The sequence below is a fragment of the Sinocyclocheilus grahami genome, unplaced genomic scaffold (genome assembly GCF_001515645.1).
Source record: "Sinocyclocheilus grahami isolate Dianchi unplaced genomic scaffold, SAMN03320097.WGS_v1.1 scaffold188.1, whole genome shotgun sequence".
NCBI classification, from domain to species: Eukaryota; Metazoa; Chordata; class Actinopteri; order Cypriniformes; family Cyprinidae; genus Sinocyclocheilus; species Sinocyclocheilus grahami.
Window position 1 is genome coordinate 127,327 of NW_015505367.1, and position 22,117 is coordinate 149,443.

General features: G+C 34.6%; 1 protein-coding gene and 2 pseudogenes across 2 annotated transcripts in view; 2 read left to right on the top strand and 1 right to left on the bottom strand.

Annotated features, from left to right (window-relative positions):
• The window catches only part of rxrga (retinoid x receptor, gamma a), a 16,958-nt gene extending 11,992 nt beyond the window's left edge, over nt 1-4,966 (bottom strand). The window contains exons 1-2 of one of the 2 annotated variants that reach the window (XM_016284771.1): nt 4,705-4,966; nt 122-327 (exon numbers count right to left, since the gene is read on the bottom strand). In XM_016284771.1, the coding sequence (XP_016140257.1) occupies nt 122-262 (141 nt within the window). In that variant the 5' untranslated portion in view covers nt 263-327; nt 4,705-4,966. Of the gene's footprint in view, nt 1-121; nt 328-1,547; nt 1,826-4,704 lie in introns of those variants that run through there. The other variant, XM_016284772.1, reaches the window with a different exon arrangement.
• Nucleotides 4,967-14,173: 9,207 nt separating this feature from the next.
• LOC107594686 (dual specificity protein phosphatase 12-like) lies at nt 14,174-16,401 on the top strand (annotated as a pseudogene).
• A 2,638-nt stretch (nt 16,402-19,039) lies between these two features.
• LOC107594688 (dual specificity protein phosphatase 12-like) lies at nt 19,040-20,342 on the top strand (annotated as a pseudogene).
• Nucleotides 20,343-22,117: the final 1,775 nt, after the last annotated feature.

Consider the following 22,117-nt stretch of genomic DNA (forward strand, 5'->3'; position numbering starts at 1 on the left):
TTATCAAATACGTGCAGCCTTGTAGAGTGTGAGAGACATTTTTCAAAAATATTAAAAAATCTTAATTATTCCAAATGTTTGGCCCTAGTTGAGAACCACTGTCTCTTTCTCTGTACTGTACCTGTGGACTGTTGAGCACTCCATAGCCCATGCTGGAGGTGGTGGGCAAGGAGGCTGAAGGTGAGCCCAGAGAGGAGGAAGTGATGACTGAGTATGGCGACCCTAGACCGTTGATGATGGAGGGGTGATGGTGGGACACCATGGAGTTGAGAGGAGGCTGGGATGGAGGAGAGCTCAGGTGACCGAGTGTTACCTGCAAAGAAGAACCTGAGAACAGAAATAGGGGATTAGTCTGTATTCAACATCAACAACTAAATGCAACTGTAAAATGTGACCCTGGACCACAAAACCAGTCATATGTCACAAGGGTATTTTTGTAGCAATAGCCAACAATACATTGTATGGGTCAAAATTATCGATTTTTCTTTTATGCCAAAAATCATTAGGATATCAAGTAAAGATCATGTTCCATGAGGGTATTTTGTGAATTTTCTTACTGTAAATATATCAAAACTTTGAAAAAAGCATTGCTAAGAACTTTATTTGGACAACTTTAAAGGAGATTTTCTCAGTATTTAGATTTTTTTCGCCCTCAGATTCCAGATTTTCAAATAGTTGTATCTCGGCCAAATATTGTCCTATCCTAACAAACCATACATCAATGGTTATTAATTCAGCTCTCAGATGATGTATAAATCTCAGTTTAAAAAAAAAAAAGACCCTTATGACTTGTTTTGTGGTCCAGGGTCACAAATATTAATATTAAAAATAAAAATATTAATAATTAAATAATCATTTAAACATATGCATACATGGTTGACTAGTGAATGTTTCACAAATATCTTCTATACTCATCTACTATATAAATACAGATAATGAACTATGACAGTTTGACATTTTCATTCTAGAAATGCTGTGAGACATCTGGGGGCCCTGTCAATGAGGGCAGTAATGGTTGGTGGCATTTGCACAGTAGCAGGGGTCAAAAAAGTGAGTAGCAGTGACTGCGGGGCATTCATGGATCATCACACATCAAATTTCAGACACGCATCAAATTTCAGGTCTCTCACTCATGGGTCTAAAATGTACACATGCTCATTATTTATTATATATAAATTAATATGCATATCTGCATTATATCGGCTAGGTGTCAGCATTGGTCATTGAAAAACCTGATTGGTCGACCAGTAAGACATAACACCCTTCTATTTGAGGGAGTTTATAATGCTAGCAAGAACAACAAACTGCACAGCTAATGTAAAGCTTTAACTCTTAAAACAGCATTTTCAGTTTAAATATTAACACCAAAACATGGCATTCACCAATAAAAACCAAGAAGCCTATCATGCAGGGGAGATGCAGTTTAGACCCTCACCATACCTTCACAATACATACAGTTTAGTTTTCACATTCATGTTACAATCAGCCACATGCACAATCTCAGTCCAAAGTCAGTCAGATCATCCCAATAAACCATTTTCACTCACTCTCAGTGTATTTTTAAAGGCAAGATAGAGTGGTGGCTTTCCAAGTGTCTTTGTTGTGATGCCTCCTGTTCCTCACACTGAGATAGCTCTGTCACTGTGACATGCCCTGTAATGCCCTGGATGACCAGTGGGAACATTGTAAAAGCTATCCTCAGCACCCACACTTACTCAAGTGTGTTAGGGGAGAGTGGTCTCCGTGCCCGGGCCGGGATAGATTCTTGTGCTATTAATGACCTCTAAATGTCACATTCTGATCTAGAGGAACATCTATCCTTGGAAAGCCTACACTGTAAAAAATGACTGTGAATTTAATGGTAAAAGACTGTAAAAATGCTACAGTAAAAACCTGTTAAATGGTTAACTGTAAATTCCCCTACTATATACGGTGAAAAACTGTATTGGACATTACATGTATTGGACATGAATTTTACGGTAGTATACCGTTTTTGGAAGTGAAAAAGACCGTATAATTTATAGTGCATAACCGTAAATTGACATTTCCAGAATTCCCTGCGTTAAATTTCAAATTTGATGTTTTGTTGTTGAAATAACTATGTTTCTTCTTAGTTTTTTCTTATCAGTTTTGTATATTAGGGTTGTATGTAACACCTAATGTTGTTAAATGAATGTTTATTGCATTATTTCAGTTTCATGTGTGTTACCATGATGGTGTTTAGCGTTTGTGTGAATGACACTGTGCACCTTCTTTACATGTTATTACTTAATAATTGCTTGTGATGGGCTTTGGTTTATCATGTAATTTTCTAATTACTACCTGCATTTGGTGGTTATCAGTGTATTACAAAGGTACAAAACAGATTTCAGTACTACAATACATTGGTATATTAACATTATATCAGTTAATGAAATTATGGTATTTAACTGTAAATTTAAGTTAAAACTGTAAAACCTAAAACATTGCTACCATATTTTTTACGGTAAAATTCCGGCTACCACAGCCGCCGTTTTTTTACCGTAAATTTTACAGAATTGTTTTTTCACAGTGTAGGTGTGCATGTTCGAAGCCAGAGTTCTGGCACTTTCTTTCACTCGTGCTGAGGATCCTCAAAACACAATTTTAACAGGCCAGCAGAGTTTGTGCCAGTGTTATGAAACAGATTTTATGATTAGCCAGTTTTTAGCCTCAGACAATTGTTAGAAAGCAGTTTTTTCTGTAATTTTTATTGTAGGTTTATTTTAACGTATAGAGACAGAAAACCAACCAAAAAAATCCAGAAAAAACACATTATATCAAGGTTAGTATTTTCACTGTATATACTATACTGGATCCTAAAGTATCTGTTCTCCTGCTGAATAAGGGGGTGAGGCTGGATGGGACAATCCCCCTGGGGATGTGTGGTGGACTGATGCTGGATTACCTACTCAGATTAAAGAGATTATCATCCCGTGGCTCACAGGGGAACTGTTTTATTGATGCAAGCCCAAAATCTGATAATAAGGTTTAGTTCTAAATGTCAGAGAAGGAATGTGTGCTGATTTGGCTTTGTGGTAGTGTTTAATAAAACATCTTGAACAACGGTCTATCAATCACTATTTCACATACAAAAAAAAAATCTTAATGAAATGTTTTTTTATTTATTAGATTTTTCAGTTTAAAGTAATAATACAGAGAGCGATATAAATGACTAAGTATAAGCTATTGAAATATATTTCTATATAGGAATGACAATGGAGCATGAGTGACACAACCAAGAGCATGGGGGTGAGCGATCTGGAACATGTTTTTTCTCTGAGACTGTCCTTGGGAGAGACTGTCATAACTGGGGCAGAAAAATTGTCAATTAGATTAGCAAGCTGAATAACAACCAGGCCTGTGTTGAAGGTGCTCGCCATTGCTTTTTCAGACTGAATGCTATCTAATGGATCAGGCATTCTGTGCTCCAGTGTTTTGTGTAGGTCTAGAATAACAGACTACATTAAACGCAAACTAATGTATACTGATCCCAATCCCAATAGATTTTATCAATGGTGAAGATTTCTCTAAACAGAAATTATGCTAATAAAAAAAAAAACTTGCACTGTGCTATAGGTAAAATGCAATAAAATGTTGAATCGTTACATACTTTTTCAATACCAAACACACAGATGAGGGGTCAGTCTTAGCAATGGTTGTTAGGTTTCTTCTCAGCATGAGAAGGGCAACACTTGCATTTAGTTGCAACAGTGAAGGTGGAATAGGATACGGCAGCTTTATCTAACGAGACCACCTCAAGCACAAGGAAGAGAAAGGGTCTTTAAACACCCAAGACACAACACTGGCCTTGTATGTGTTCATCATGCACTCTATTCACTGACTACTGGAACATGAGCTGAACACACAGCTACAACAATACTGAAGGGGCTGCCAAGGCCTTTCTCTTTCAGTATACACAAAATCATGCTTTGTCCATTCCAAATTTTGGAGACAATTTAGAGAAATTCCGTGCAGCTGTAGCCCTCTTGGCTTGCATGCACTTCTTTAATGAGAATTTTCTTATGCATATTATTGCATAAGAAGAAGTCTAATGGTCTTTTGTGTCCCTTATATTTGTGTAAAACAATGAATAGCTATTGCCTATGTTTACTGTTTTAATATATTTTTTGTCAAAATCAGTTTTTTAAAAATAAATTTTAGTTTGATATTTCTTTCAACTGCTTTTTAAGGCTGCTTCCACTGTTTCCATAGTATTGTTATATATATATATATATATATATATATATATACACTCAATCTGAGCAGCTGAGTCCTTAGCCATCTTCAAGAATTTACTAAAAACATGTATCTGCCATTTTTATTTGACCCTCTAACTCTAGCACTCTCTATTCTAATTCTATTCTTAAAAAACATGCCCCTTTTAGACTTGCATTACTTGTTTTCTTAAAAAAAAACTAACACTAGCTTCTCTATTCTTTTTGTATTAAATCTATTTGTTTTCTTTTATTACACAATTAACTAAACACAAAAAAAGGCCTCTAACATACCAGTGCTGTTAAAATATAAAAAAAATTTGGACTTGTTCAAGGTAAAGTAAACCTGGCTCGTGGTGGTTAAAATAACGTCTTCTTTTTAGCCGTTAAACTGTGACAATTAGGCCAACTGAACATGATGGTATGATCAATTTCATCACAACATGCCACAAACACAATGTGTACTTACATTTCAACACCAAAAGAAAACTGATTAAAGAAATTAATCATAGATGAAACTGGATTAAGTTAAAGAAGAAAATGGAGCATCCTGGTGATCTAGCTGTCAGACCTATCCAGCAGCATTTCCTCTCAAATTTCCTCTTAGTTTGATGAATGAGCCAAATGTAGATGCTCATAAGTCTATCTGCATGACAAGAAAATAAATAAACATTTTCCACATGTAGTAAAAAGTCTGTTCTGATCTTCAATAGTCGTCGTGAATGGTTGATCCAGTTCGCGCAGATAATGTAAATTTGTGGAGTCAAAGAAAGGGACTAAAAGGACAATTTATCAACCTCCCTTTTATCCCTCTAATGGAGCCACATGTTCCAGAGCATTACAATCGCCCTGAGCTGCAAAGTATATTAGAGCTGAAAAGCGGGTAACAAGAATGAGGATTCAATTTTAGTGCGAACCTGAGCGACGTAATGATTCCCGGTGATGTAGTCAATCCTGTTGCTTTTGCTAATGTGGAGAATGGCAAACATGAAAGGTGTGGCGTGCTTTTCTTTTCTCAATGCAATAGGTGTAATTGCTTTTTACATGGCTAATGGAATATTATGAAATTAAAGGAGATCAGGTAGTCAAGAGATGCTCTAAATCACTGCAGATTTGAGGGAAGGCTTGTGGGATTATCTTGCTGTTTGTCCACAACAATAGCTGCCAATAGACCATTCAGTTGCAGAGTGTCGGAGACCTCACCCTTGCAATCATCTATCACCAGTTAAAAGCAGAGCGGCCCACCCCTTAACCTAACAGTCACTGCTCTGAGGCCAGCAGTCTGGTCATCTTACCCTCAGACAACAGCCCATGTCTGGGGCACCATGTGGCAAATACACACAGAGCCAGACAAATGTGCCACAAATGTCTTAAATGTGCATCTTAAAGCTGATTGTCCATGCAAGAGTAATCCATATTTATCAATATCAACCCCCTACTTGCCTTTCTTGACTGATAAAGTGATTTGCTGGTGCAATAATACTAGTATGATAAAAAGTAAATCTGAACAAAACAAGCCCACTTAATATTCTCTGGTAAGATCAAATAGATTTTTAAATTTAAAAGCAGAAATATAAAATTATTTTATAAAAGCACTTGAATAACTTTCTTATGTAGAAGACACACACACACACACAAAATCAAAGATTGTAGCTGAACAGTTTCGGTTCCCATTGACTTCTATTGTATGGATAAGAAATACAATGGAAGTCAATAGGAACCAAAACGGTTTGTTTACCAAGATTCCTCAAAATATCTTTTATGTTCCACAGAAGAAAGTAAGTCATACAGGGTAGGAATGAAATGATTGAGTAAATGATGACAGAATTTTCCATTTTGGTGAACTATCATTTTGTATCACTCTGTTAAACCACTGTTCTTGTCATTTACGATCATTTTAGAATTTTAGGCAACCCAATCTCATGAGAAAACAACTATTTTATGAGTTTCATAAATGACTTTAATAAAAATGTACTATTTTTATAAAACAGTTACTGTCATGAGATTATTGGTTTTAGGTGTTACATTGACAATGAAGCTATAAATTTAGATTTTAGAAAGGTTTGTACGGAAGTTTTTGTTTAACAATAAAATCTTTTTTGGCTCACATATTATGTTCATCTTGTGGCTGTATACTTTTTAGAATTTCAACCTTTATGTTTTGGCCCCGTTCACTTCCACTGTAAATGCCTCATTGTAACACAGCTCTTTACTTTTTAAACAAAAGGAAGGACAAGTGCAACTTAGATGTGATAAGCAATATTATGCCACAAGTGCTGCCGACTAACTTCTATTGATAGGAATATTGCTTTAAACCCCGTGAGCTTTTTATCTGATGGTGTGAAGTGAAAACCTGTGTGAGAATCAACCTTTCTCTTTGCTCAACTGATCATATCATAGGATAGATTGTGTGTGTGTGTGTGTTTGGGGGGTGGTTCTCCATCTGTCATATACTCATTAACAGAGCCCCCTCATGTTTTAATCAGTCCCTGTACGCTAACCACGCCCATGCGCGCACACACACACACACACACACACACGCACACACGAGTGAAACCACGCCATGTATCATCAATCTCACAGGTCATTAATCTCTGAGCACAAAGGCAAAACATGCTGCAATTTTTGGGTGTGAAACCTCTTTTTGCTGCAGACCATTTCAACAAATCACAAAAAAAGCATGTCAATCTGCTTTAAATCAAGTTGTGTGAATGAAAGCCTGATTGCAAACTTATTCATCTGGTTCACAGCTATAAAAAACCATTCATCACTATATTTTATTGCATGTACTGGTAAACTCTTGCCTTCAGATGTCTAAATGCTGTTGCACACTAAGTTCTTTGTATACAGGATAAAAATGAAAACATTCAAACACTTAAGAAAGACAAGAAAAACCAAAAACTTTGATCATTCAAATGAGTTATGAAATTATTTTGACTTTATCAAAAACTATGTGATCCCCAGAAAACTGGGTTAAACTTCCAGCTCAGAAATCATTCCATAGTATTATGTCAGAGGCCATAATATCAAATATCCTCCTGCTGCTTTGTGACCAAGAGAGAGAAAGACTTGAGCAAGAGAGCCGGTGTTGACCCCCAGGAAGGACTGCCAGCATTACCTCACGAGTGGCGTCTTTTGCTACTCTTTCGCCACAGGATGTGCGTCATAAATCTTACTCAAGCCGAATGACAGAGGAGCTCATGGGACGCGACCCGTGACATACTGATCAACACGTTGGTTCTAAACTTAAACCAACATGCAGGAACACAAAGCAGGGATAACTATAAAATATGTATCAAGGGAAGTGTATTTGTGGAAACCATTGTAATACTGGCAAATCGGTATCTAAAAATAGAGGTTAAAGGTATAAAGACAAGAATACATGTCCGAATTACCACTGATGAGTTTCTCCACAGGCATTTTTTTAAAATATTGAAAACATGAGAACAATACTGAAACTGAACTAAACATAATTACAGAAAAGAATATCTTTAACATTTCGTAATCACTCAAAAGTGAATGCGAAGTGAAATTTTGTGAGCACTTCTATCAGCATGATCATGCGAGACTTTCTCCAGCGTCAGTAAAAAGTATATGCATATAAATAGAAAAGTGGAAAGAGCTGAACGATCAAAAAATACATTACACAATGGTTTAATTAATCAGCATAGGCAAATGCAGGAACACACTTGGCAATGAGGCTCTCGTTTCTTGAAGCACTGAAATAGAAACAGCTGAAGTAAGGCTACCCTGAGTGAACTTTAAAGAGGAAACAACAGGGCAAAATCAATTGTGCTTTAAGAACACACATGCCTTAGGCTGCCAGCTGAGAAGAAGTAATGTTCTGATGCATTCTGCTTCAGCTCTGCTAGAGTCATTTGAACGAATAACAATCATGAGCACTGCCGGGAAGTTTCAAACAGGCTGCCAAGGCCATTTGAGGAAAGGTAATGCAGGCTATAATAAGTATTTGCGAGTCTAAACAGCTGATAACAAGATCAAAATAATCCACATGACTGCAATCCATCAATTAACATCTTGTAAAAACTGCATAACAAAAATATAAATAATTAAAAATACTGTATATCATTAAGATTTTTTTTTACTTTACACAGTCTATTCTGGCTACTATATGAGTTGATAATCCATAATAACATTTCCTCCAGTAAAAAAAGACCATCTACTGAGATTAGTTTAAAACTGTTTGTAAACGGTGCCTGAATCCTGATGTGCATATTTCTCCCCTGATTCAGATGACTTTTTCACTGGAGAAAGCAATATTATAGAGGACATTGTAGCAACGGTTTGAAGTAAAAAAACATCTTGATGGATTTGTTAATTACAAACAAACAGCTTTTCATAACACAAGGTGTTAACTGATGGAGTCATGTGGATTACTTGTTTTTATCAGCTGTTTGGACGCTCATTGTGACGGTACCCATTCACTGCAGAGGATCCATTGGGTTGGGTGAGCCAGTGGTGTAATGCATCAGTTCTCCAAATCTGTTCCCATGAAGACACAAACTCATCTACACCTTGGATGGCTTGAGGGTGAGTAAATTGTCAGTAAATGTTTATTTTAATCTAAACTTTTAATATAAGTTTGTAAGGTCTTTCAAATTCAAAAAAGAAACAAAGAAAGAAAGAGGAAACCATTTCTGACTAGGACAACATGTGAAGAAATCAACAGGCTATTTAGCACAAAACAAGTTGCTGATCATGAATAATGTAGTAACTGAAAAATAGAAGTCTTAGGATAACATATTTAAGTCTTCTTTTCTAAAGACAAATTTATATTTATGTGAACACAATATGCATTTGCGTATGCCTTTTTAGACATCATTGAGCATAAATGACATTTCCTTCATGGAAAATATTGAGTCAAGGAGGAACTTTCAACAATGATCTGTACTATTCATTTCCTATCAATGTCCTGTTGCAAGAGCAAATGAAGTTGTGTAACTCTTAAAGTCATGAATGGTGCATTAGAACAATCATGAAGATTGCAGGAGAACAACTTGAAGCTTGCTGAGATCCGCAAAGATGTTCATTTCTAGGAAGCATCACTCCTTGTATTGCTTTAAGCTCTTAATCCTAAATCTGCCTTTGTGGGTCTAGACAAATTGGAGATTCTGCTGCAAATTTCTGATGCTCTTACCAAAATCAATAACCCTAATCATCACATGACAGTTGCTGACAAAAGAAGAAGAAGAAAACAAATCAGAACAATATGTGTGTTTCTGCTGATCTGGGTTTCATGTGATAATGTGCAAATGCTGTGCATCCCAGGAAAGACATACGTGCAGGTTGGACAAGGATTCTGAGGGACCGTATGAGGCTAAGTTGGATTTGTCCTGAGTGGACAAGTCAGATTAAAGCACAGGCATCTGCTCTGTAATGGTACAGCGACTTGTTTATGTGTTCTTCAAGATGCCATATAGAATAAATACTCCACCATCAGGCTCACTGAAGACTTCTAATCCCATTGTAGTCTAATATCTCTCAGAAAAGACACAATTATCACGAACAAGCTATAGGGATTAGCATTTATGTAAGTGAAAAAGACAGCATGCGCTGGACATGAGCTGCAGTGGACTGGACTCTTCACTCTTGTTTAAATGTCATAGTGTTGGCTTTCATTAAGCATATGCAGGACAGCCAAAAGTCTTCCAAAAGGGCAGAACTAGGTCTAGACCGCACCATGGGAACTTGATAGGATACAAAAGAGATCTAAATAAATAAAATTAAATCTAATACAGTGCAGATCCCTGAGTTGGCAATATTGTAGCTTCTGTAAAATTCTGTTTTGAACTGACTTTGGTTCATATCAAGACCATGTTCTCGTGTTCTCGAGGAACTCTTGGCTGAACACGCTGATGGCAGATCACACTACGACACTAGAAAGGTCTGTCTAAAAATGGAGCAGACTTGTAGGCCAGTTGAAGAGTATGTGTGTTTCTAGGCTTTTTTTTTAAATTTAGAACAATAAACATGTATACATCATATACCTAAGTAATGTGTTTGTGTTCACATTGAAATTCAATTCAATTCAATTCGAAAAATAACAATGTAAACATGCATATCAGTCTTTTTATGCTCAAAGACATTTTTAAATTTTAGCTTGACATAAATTTTAGTAAATTTAGCAAAAAAAAAAAAAAATCACATAGACAGGAATGACAAGACTTAAACATTTTCACACCAAATCATATCACGTTTTTCAATATTGAAACAAAGTATTTATTTCATATTAACGCCCTCTAGAGGCAAGATGAAGCCTTAATAATAACAACGTTCTGTCCGGAACTAACAAGTTAAATATTGACTATGGAAGTATTGTATATAACACAGTATGCAAAACTAGATTAGGAAAACTCAACAGAATCCAATATAGTGCATTAAGAATAGCAATAGGAGCCATGAGAACAACACCAACGAGTGCTTTATTAGTAGAAACAGAAGAAGTCCCACTAAAACTAAGATTCATTAAATTGTCGTTAACATATTGGGTTAGACTAATAAGCAGTAATAGCAATCCAGCTGCATCTGATTGTTGGGAATATCATAAAAAATCCAAAGGTTTTGGTTGGAATATAAATAATACAGATTTATGAAAGAATTTGAGTTTAGCCCTGCAGTAGCTTTAAGTGAAGTTCCTCCCTGGATGCTCCCTATTTCAGACATCAATACAGAATTACTAAAAGAGAATACCAAGATGATCGAAGTTTTGCAAAATATGGCCAAATATATTTGTCTTCATTATATTACGGATATCTTAAAATATTTACAGATGGGTCAAAAAACAAAAATGGTCATGCCACATAGGAATTTATATTCCAGAAATACACAAAAAATTGGGTTATAGATTAAATCAGTGTTTCCCAACCAGGGTGCTGCTCTGTCGAGAGCAGGGGTGCCATGTAAAAAAAAACATTTTTTATATATTAATAAATTGCTAAAATGTTCAAAAAAGTATCTATTATATAATATCCATTTCTGATGTCGCCAATAATTAGAGATGCACCGAAATTTTAGCTGCCGTGGTGTACGCTCTGTGTATTATCCCGCTGTATGTGTGTGCGCTCCGCTCAGTCGCTCCACTCGTATACCGTTCATGCTCATCGGAACAACAAAGTCCACTCAAAAATTGAGCCGACAGGAAACATCGATGTAGTACAGTCAGGGTTGGGCAAAGATACATCAAAATGTATTTTAAAATAAAATACCAAATACCTTAATTTTAAGTGTATCAAAATAAACTACAAAATACAACAGCCACACCAAGTATCAAAATAAACTACTGTATTTTAAAAAAGCTAAAAAAATACTTTTACAAGGGAGCATGAAATTTCTTCACAAACCTTCCATCAATTGGCCTATTTGATCTATCTCTTCACCAATACACTGATGTTTGTGAACAATGTTTGATAGCAACAGCTTTTCTCTGCCCGAGTCATGCAATAAATCTGACATATGCAACCAGTTAACAGATCAAATATTCACATATCCCTGAGATTTCCCAGATGAAGGTTAGTTTTAAAGTAACCAACCGTTTAATGTTTAACAGTTTGCGAATGACTCATAATTGTATCCTAATTTACTTGGTGTTTGGTAACAAAGGGCCTACACTTTGCATCAGCAGCACTGACTCAATCACAAACAAGTCATTCATAAGAAGACAACTGATGGCACCTGTATTCATAGCAACTAGTTTCTAACTACTTAATCATTTGATCGTTAGTCATAAATATAATAATATATTATGTGTAAGGCAGTAATTCATGCAATGGTATGTAAAATCATGATCCTATTTAAACAGCTACTTCAATTAGGGTACAATATTCAGAAATCAAATATTTATTTATCAATCACTGGACACCTATTTGGAAGCTGAAAACAAACATTTTAGCTTTACAACAATTATTAAATGATCAGTATGTTTTGATTTTAAATGTAGCCAGAAAAGTAATCAGAAAGTAGCAACAGAAATTGTCAAGGAGTATTAACCCAACTCCAACCACTGAATCTATTGAGAGCCATAGAAGTATAAAGGACACATACACATATACACTTATAATAAGTGCAATTGCACCAAGCACATCACATTCTATTACTCATTCATCCAGGCTTCCTTTTGAATGAATGAATGAATAATTCCTGCCCACTAAAAGCTGCACGGATATATTTGCTTTCCCCAACAGGCCTATCTATGTAAACGATTTAGAAAAATGTCAGTCGATTCACACTTTATATCATCGCCGCGATATGTATTGTCATATCACCCAGCCCTAACATGCAGTAATGCTTTAAACACATTTGACAAGCTAGTTGATAAAAACAACAACCGATTAACTATTAAGTCTGAGACGGCAGTAAAGTTATTTTATATACTGTACCCACTTAAATTAATTAAACTCTGACACCGTTTGAGATAAAGGTATCAAACCAACTGTATAATATTCAGAATATTATTCCCTATAATGCACAAGGCTTGTTTTTTTTTCTGATTATGCCTTTATTGTTTTTATATACAGTACTGAATCCATATTTGTCATGTTTTATATATTGTAACCACTTAAATTAATTAAACTCTGACACCGTTTGAGATAAAGGTATCAAAACAACTATAAAAATATCTAAATATTATTCCCTATAATGCACAAGGCTTGTTTTTTCAGATTATGCCTGTATTGTTTATATATATATAGTACTGAAACCATATTTATTTTCATATGCTTTATATTCTGTATCCACTTAAATTAATTAAACTCTGACACCGTTTGAGATAAAGGTATCAAACCAACTGTAAAATATTCAGAATATTATTCCCTATAATGCACAAGTCTTGCTTTTCCAGATTATGCCTTTATTGTTTTTATATATAGTACTGAAACCATATTTGTCATTTTTTATATTCTGTACCCACTTAATTTAATTAAACTCTGACACAGTTTGAGATAAATGTATCAAACCAACTGAAAAATATTCAGAATATTATTCAATTTAATAGATATCACACCAACTGTATATTTTTCAGATCATTAATCTGATGTTTTTTCATATAGTTTTTTCAGAGTACTGAACTTTAAATTTTCTTTAGACTGTCCTGGAACCAATTTCAATACATTAAACTCGAACACCATACATACATGCATATATGTATGCATGTTTGTATGTATATACAGTGGGTACGGAAAGTATTCAGACCCCCTTAAATTTTTCACTCTTTGTTATATTGCAGCCATTTGCTAAAATCATTTAAGTTAAATGTGATTTTTTTTTTTTTTTTTTTACTTTTGTACCTTAGGGTACATCCAAAGTGACAGCGTTGTACCTTTTTTCCCTGAGATTATACATTTATATTCAGCCATTTCACAAAGAAAATAACATTGATTGCCATTAAAGTGAAAGTGCTTTACCTAAACATGGGAGCGTGATACAAATGCTCATTTTAGAAGAAAATTTCAGATGGAATTTAAGGGCTTTTGCATCTCTACTTTTCATATGCTTTCAATATACACAAATCTAATGGCATAATTTGATAAATTAGCCCTGTGCATTATAGGGAATAATATTCTGAATATTGTACAGTGGATTTGATACCTTTATCTCAAACTGTGTCAGAGTTGAATTAATTTAAGTGGGTAAGTATATAAAACATATGAAAAATATGGTTTCAGTACTATATATAAAAACAATAAAGGCATAAATCTGAAAAAACAAGCCTTGTGCATTATAGGGAATAATATTCTGAATATTTTACAGTGGATTTGATACATTTATCTCAAACTGTGTCAGAGTTTAATTAATTTAAGTGGGTACAGTATATAAAACATGACAAATATGGATTCAGGCAAAAACCAAGAAAAAAAAGAAGAAGAAGAAGAAGAAGAAGAAGACCAACAACAACTACAAGTTCACATAATATTGTTACATAATTTGTTTCTCGCGGACTTTTTATTTTACTGGACCTCTTTCTTGACAACAAGTAGCACGTGAGTTCAGTAGCATTGATGTTTACACCAAAGTCCTCCAAAGAAGAGCTGCAGACAAAATGCTTTTGAATGAATAAAATCTACATCGACTGTTATGATTTTGTACTTAAACGTATTTAATAGCCCAGGAAATGTAGACGTTATTAGCAGCAATGCGGCTAAGCCTAAGACTTATGTATTAATGTGCATTATTTCAAATATTCTTGCCTATTTCATATGATCTTGTCTATTTAATGAGTTTATTTACTGCCACGTTTTCTCTCAATGCATTGATATGTAAGGTGCTTGTGTTTTTTCCCAGTAAATTATGATAGGAGTAGGGTCTGGGCTGTACATTGGGTGTGTGTCCGATCTGAAGGACGCTCAGAGCCTGACAGATGCAGGTGTAACACACATGCTCACCGTTGACTCAGAGGAACCTGCTGTCCCTGGATTTCACACCAAATTTGTCCGAGCTCTGGCTGATGCGTCCACGGATCTCCCGAGCAGACTGGATGACTGTGTCAGCTTCATATGTGATGCTCTCAGCACACACTCTGAATCCAAATCATCAGCAGTTCTTGTGCATTGGTAGGATTAATAATTGATATGAACTTTAATGAATAATATAAAGAAACACTGCGTTATATAATACCCAACAGTACATTAGTTAATATACATTCAGATAATTACAAGTGGGATAAAATGTTGATTTATGTATTAGTTAATATATATATATATATATATATATATAGTAACTGTCTAATATATGTAATATTGAATTTATATAAAAAGTAAAGGGAAAAAAAAATATTTTTTTTTTTTTTTATATATATATATATATATATATATATATTTTTTTTTTTTTTTTCATTTTAAGTAACTGGGATTCAGATTTGTTTATTTGATATAATTTTTAAATGAATTATTATTATTATTTTTGTAGCCATGTAGGGCAAAGTAGAAGTGCTGCTGTGGTGACCGCTTACCTGATGAAAACACAACATCTGAATTTACAGGATGCATATACTAAACTCTGAAACTTAAAACCAGATGTTAAGTAAGTGTTTTTCATTATTTATCCTGTAAAAAAAGGTTTGTGAGAGCATTATTACTGAAGAGCATTCCACTCATTTTCTCAGAATGAATGAAGAATTTATGGACCAGCTGGCAATTTATGAATTAATGGATTGTAAAGTAGACACCATAAATCCCTTATATAAACAGTTTAGATTGAAGAAAATTACAGAGAAATATCCAGGTATGTACATCATTTCCTTCTTTTAAACATGCTTAATACATTGTACATGTGTGATATGTGGTCTCATTCAGCTTTCTACACCCATATGAGTTAATTGAATACACTAATGAAAGAAGCTTACCAGGGCTCATATAAAGACAGTATATTTTGATCAATTCAGAACTCCAGAATATGCCAAAAGATGTCTTTGCTGTTGACCCTGCACAAACCCAGAATGCAGAAGCTGTATACAGCTGTAGAAAGTGCAGGTAAAATGTATTTTTTATTTTATTTTATGCTGTTTATGCAGTATACTTATGCAGTATATTTTGAAGTTAGGATAATGACTGAAGTCATAACCTGCTGTTGGCTTTGGTTCCCAACAGACGCACACTTTTCCGTCACTCCAGCATTCTCAGTCACTGTACTTTATAGAGCCAGTGCAATGGATGGAGCCAGACTTACTAGGTGTTATGGATGGACAGGTAGTTCCTCACTGCTTCACACATCTGGACACACAATTAACTAGAATGATCAAAACATTGTTCTTAACTGTCCATTTGTTTAATGCTCATAACTTCTTACAAGTATTCTTTCATTATTGGTAAAGATAAAGGGTTAGATTTAATATTGATAATTTAAAAAGTAAAAGAGATTGCATGACTTTCTGTGCTAGGGAGGCTACAGATTGTAGTGGCTGTGCAATATATTTGCGTACAATTTTGTTTCTTTAAAAGATGTTTTTAAAAATTAAATTTCAAAGTAAAAGCTTTTGCAAAATCTCTCTTGTAGCTTTTGTGTCCAAAGTGCAGTTCAAAGCTGGGCTCCTTTAACTGGTATGGTGAACAGTGTTCGTGTGGGCGCTGGGTGACACCGGCCTTCCAGATGCACAAGAACCGAGTGGATGAAATCAAACACATCAGTATATCAGCACTCAAATGACCCGCAAATAGATCTGTATTATACGCTCAGAATCTGTTGTTATTGGTAGTATTTTTAGTTTAAATAGTAGCTAAAAATATTCTGTATTTTATAAATATAGTGTAAAAGGCCCTGTGCTTCACTTTGAACATACCTTTCAATAAAGTTTATTATATAAGCACTTGTTATATTTTATCTATATTATAGTTAAAAAAAATTGTGCAGTAATATTTTTAAAGTTTTTTTTAACATGCTTAGACTTTTTTAAGCCTCTTTAGGCTCACCATTTATTTGATTTTTAAAAAACGCTAATAGTGTGTGAGATTATAACAATAACTTTTCTGTTATATTTGAATATTTTAAAATCATTTTCAATTTTAATATATTTTGAAATGTCATTTATTCCTGTGATGGCAAAGCTGAATTTTCAGCAGTCATTACTCCAGAGTCAGTGTCATGTGAGTTTTCAGAAATCATTCTAATATTATCATCGTTGAAAACAGTTGAGCTGATTAATATTTTTGCGAAAACTTTAATGAATCGAAATTTCAAAACAACACCATTTTTAAATAGAAATCTCTTGTAACATTATAATTGACTTTACTGTTACTTTATTCACTTCATGTCACTTCATCAATGTTACTTCCTTCACATTTAATGTATCCTTGTTTCTTTTAGGGGGAAAAGAAAACATCTTAACTGACCCCAAAACTTTGAATAGTAGTCAGGATGTTGGTTCTGTCTCTTAAGGTTTGGGGTCAGTAAGACCAACTTTTACATTCATACTGTAAATATTAGCCTAGTTCTCACAAAAGATCTCAAATGTGCTGCAGAAATGGGTTTTTCATCCAGTAGGTGGCGACAGATAGCTAGTACTGTGCAGTTGTACTACATTTTGCGCAATATTCAAAATAGTGGAGACGGACAAAGGAGCATTAATTCTTGTTTACACTGGCGCTATAGATGACATATTAAGCTCATTTAATGTAAATGTGAGATTATTTGACTTGGTTAGGAGTACTAGATATATTAGTGTACTGTATTAATCTCGTTGTAACCACCTTGACTTCTGACTCGCTTAATCTGCTGAAAAAAAAGAAGAAGAAAAAAAACATTATAAATTGCCATCACATGACTTTTTTTGCTGCATATCTGCACACAGAATTTGGTTCCACTATTGGATGTCATGTAGGCTACTGTGTATTTGTATGAAATGTAGCACTAATACGGATTCATGACCATGTGGTTTCCTCTCGGCCCCCAGTTCATAGATGTTTATATGATGTTTATTGAGGGAGTCTGTGGGTGGTTATGGCATTGAGTTGTGAGATCCTGTTGTGTTTATGAGGGTCATATACTCCATGTAATGACCTGAACTCTTTCTGTGAAGTTTGAAGGAGTGAAGAGCTGCCCGCTGCATACCTGCGTAAGAGAGAGGAGCTGGATTTCAGGAATAGAGGAGCTGAGAATGAAACTGAATGCAACTCCTCAAAATGAAATTCCCAAACACAATATGTACAGTTGTTTTTGCTTTGCCAAGAACATTTAAATATTAATATAATCAAATAAATGTTTTGGTAGGAATATATGTGGTACACTGAGATCACAGATTAGGAAAAGAAACCAGGAAAATGTGCCTATGTCAACCCACTCCTTATTGATGTTGGAGTCACTCTCTTGGTTAGAGCTGAGATGGAGGTGTGGAAAAGCTAGGCATCTGATTGGTTCAGAGACCCGCTTAAAGCTGTAATCAAGCACTTTTGTGTGACAGTCTTGACCTTTACAATAGTAGCAATTTGGCCTAAAATACACGTTTTTTTTGTTTATACTTTCCTTTCAAGAGTATTTAGAGTAAATAACAGTTTTTACAGACATGCCATACATCTGGAAATAAGAAAAGATGCTGTTCTTACAAATGGAACAGACAGTATTACCTAAATTGTAAAATTGCTATTGGCTGGGTGTGTGAGACTGAAGCAAAAGAAAGTGAAGATGCTGTGTTTACCTTTATTACTCTGTGTCCCAGTGTAAATCATTTTTTTAAAAACTGATTTAAAATCAATAGAACAGTTGTTTATTTGAGCTGTTAGCATTTTCAAAAGTATCATACAAAGTCAAAATGGTAATATAAAATGTGTAAAAGCGAAAAGAAGCTAATGTGCTACAGCATGTTAAATAAAGGCATCATTCTATTCATTGCTGTGAACATCAACTTTCCAAATAAATACAGTTTTAAGTTTAGGACCCCAGTGACTTTGGATAAAAACAAACTGAATAAAACTAAGTCAAGAAACATTGTTTAAAATATCTTGCTTTGTGTTAGAAAGGACAATCTAGCGTAGCGTTAGTTCTGGCAGGTCACGTTAGTCAAGCTCGCATCAGCTGACTCTCAGCTGATCCCCATCAACCTATGGGAATACGACACCTATCTAAGCATTCATATATAAGGTCCCTCAGTATGATCCTCAGTATGATCAGCAGTTTTCGCTTTGCTCAATAGCTAATTACCCTCCTCCATCCTCAACTCCTCCTCTGTCAGTCAGGATTCAGCCTTCTGATTCTTCTTTGAATCAGACTAATTCTAAAATGTGTATATATATATATATATATATATATATATATATATATATATATATTTTTTTTTTTTTTTTCATTTTAAGTAACTGGGATTCAGATTTGTTTATTTGATATAATTTTTAAATGAATTATTATTATTATTTTTGTAGCCATGTAGGGCAAAGTAGAAGTGCTGCTGTGGTGACCGCTTACCTGATGAAAACACAACATCTGAATTTACAGGATGCATATACTAAACTCTGAAACTTAAAACCAGATGTTAAGTAAGTGTTTTTCATTATTTATCCTGTAAAAAAAGGTTTGTGAGAGCATTATTACTGAAGAGCATTCCACTCATTTTCTCAGAATGAATGAAGAATTTATGGACCAGCTGGCAATTTATGAATTAATGGATTGTAAAGTAGACACCATAAATCCCTTATATAAACAGTTTAGATTGAAGAAAATTACAGAGAAATATCCAGGTATGTACATCATTTCCTTCTTTTAAACATGCTTAATACATTGTACATGTGTGATATGTGGTCTCATTCAGCTTTCTACACCCATATGAGTTAATTGAATACACTAATGAAAGAAGCTTACCAGGGCTCATATAAAGACAGTATATTTTGATCAATTCAGAACTCCAGAATATGCCAAAAGATGTCTTTGCTGTTGACCCTGCACAAACCCAGAATGCAGAAGCTGTATACAGCTGTAGAAAGTGCAGGTAAAATGTATTTTTTATTTTATTTTATGCTGTTTATGCAGTATACTTATGCAGTATATTTTGAAGTTAGGATAATGACTGAAGTCATAACCTGCTGTTGGCTTTGGTTCCCAACAGACGCACACTTTTCCGTCACTCCAGCATTCTCAGTCACTGTACTTTATAGAGCCAGTGCAATGGATGGAGCCAGACTTACTAGGTGTTATGGATGGACAGGTAGTTCCTCACTGCTTCACACATCTGGACACACAATTAACTAGAATGATCAAAACATTGTTCTTAACTGTCCATTTGTTTAATGCTCATAACTTCTTACAAGTATTCTTTCATTATTGGTAAAGATAAAGGGTTAGATTTAATATTGATAATTTAAAAAGTAAAAGAGATTGCATGACTTTCTGTGCTAGGGAGGCTACAGATTGTAGTGGCTGTGCAATATATTTGCGTACAATTTTGTTTCTTTAAAAGATGTTTTTAAAAATTAAATTTCAAAGTAAAAGCTTTTGCAAAATCTCTCTTGTAGCTTTTGTGTCCAAAGTGCAGTTCAAAGCTGGGCTCCTTTAACTGGTATGGTGAACAGTGTTCGTGTGGGCGCTGGGTGACACCGGCCTTCCAGATGCACAAGAACCGAGTGGATGAAATCAAACACATCAGTATATCAGCACTCAAATGACCCGCAAATAGATCTGTATTATACGCTCAGAATCTGTTGTTATTGGTAGTATTTTTAGTTTAAATAGTAGCTAAAAATATTCTGTATTTTATAAATATAGTGTAAAAGGCCCTGTGCTTCACTTTGAACATACCTTTCAATAAAGTTTATTATATAAGCACTTGTTATATTTTATCTATATTATAGTTAAAAAAAATTGTGCAGTAATATTTTTAAAGTTTTTTTTAACATGCTTAGACTTTTTTAAGCCTCTTTAGGCTCACCATTTATTTGATTTTTAAAAAACGCTAATAGTGTGTGAGATTATAACAATAACTTTTCTGTTATATTTGAATATTTTAAAATCATTTTCAATTTTAATATATTTTGAAATGTCATTTATTCCTGTGATGGCAAAGCTGAATTTTCAGCAGTCATTACTCCAGAGTCAGTGTCATGTGAGTTTTCAGAAATCATTCTAATATTATCATCGTTGAAAACAGTTGAGCTGATTAATATTTTTGCGAAAACTTTAATGAATCGAAATTTCAAAACAACACCATTTTTAAATAGAAATCTCTTGTAACATTATAATTGACTTTACTGTTACTTTATTCACTTCATGTCACTTCATCAATGTTACTTCCTTCACATTTAATGTATCCTTGTTTCTTTTAGGGGGAAAAGAAAACATCTTAACTGACCCCAAAACTTTGAATAGTAGTCAGGATGTTGGTTCTGTCTCTTAAGGTTTGGGGTCAGTAAGACCAACTTTTACATTCATACTGTAAATATTAGCCTAGTTCTCACAAAAGATCTCAAATGTGCTGCAGAAATGGGTTTTTCATCCAGTAGGTGGCGACAGATAGCTAGTACTGTGCAGTTGTACTACATTTTGCGCAATATTCAAAATAGTGGAGACGGACAAAGGAGCATTAATTCTTGTTTACACTGGCGCTATAGATGACATATTAAGCTCATTTAATGTAAATGTGAGATTATTTGACTTGGTTAGGAGTACTAGATATATTAGTGTACTGTATTAATCTCGTTGTAACCACCTTGACTTCTGACTCGCTTAATCTGCTGAAAAAAAAGAAGAAGAAAAAAAACATTATAAATTGCCATCACATGACTTTTTTTGCTGCATATCTGCACACAGAATTTGGTTCCACTATTGGATGTCATGTAGGCTACTGTGTATTTGTATGAAATGTAGCACTAATACGGATTCATGACCATGTGGTTTCCTCTCGGCCCCCAGTTCATAGATGTTTATATGATGTTTATTGAGGGAGTCTGTGGGTGGTTATGGCATTGAGTTGTGAGATCCTGTTGTGTTTATGAGGGTCATATACTCCATGTAATGACCTGAACTCTTTCTGTGAAGTTTGAAGGAGTGAAGAGCTGCCCGCTGCATACCTGCGTAAGAGAGAGGAGCTGGATTTCAGGAATAGAGGAGCTGAGAATGAAACTGAATGCAACTCCTCAAAATGAAATTCCCAAACACAATATGTACAGTTGTTTTTGCTTTGCCAAGAACATTTAAATATTAATATAATCAAATAAATGTTTTGGTAGGAATATATGTGGTACACTGAGATCACAGATTAGGAAAAGAAACCAGGAAAATGTGCCTATGTCAACCCACTCCTTATTGATGTTGGAGTCACTCTCTTGGTTAGAGCTGAGATGGAGGTGTGGAAAAGCTAGGCATCTGATTGGTTCAGAGACCCGCTTAAAGCTGTAATCAAGCACTTTTGTGTGACAGTCTTGACCTTTACAATAGTAGCAATTTGGCCTAAA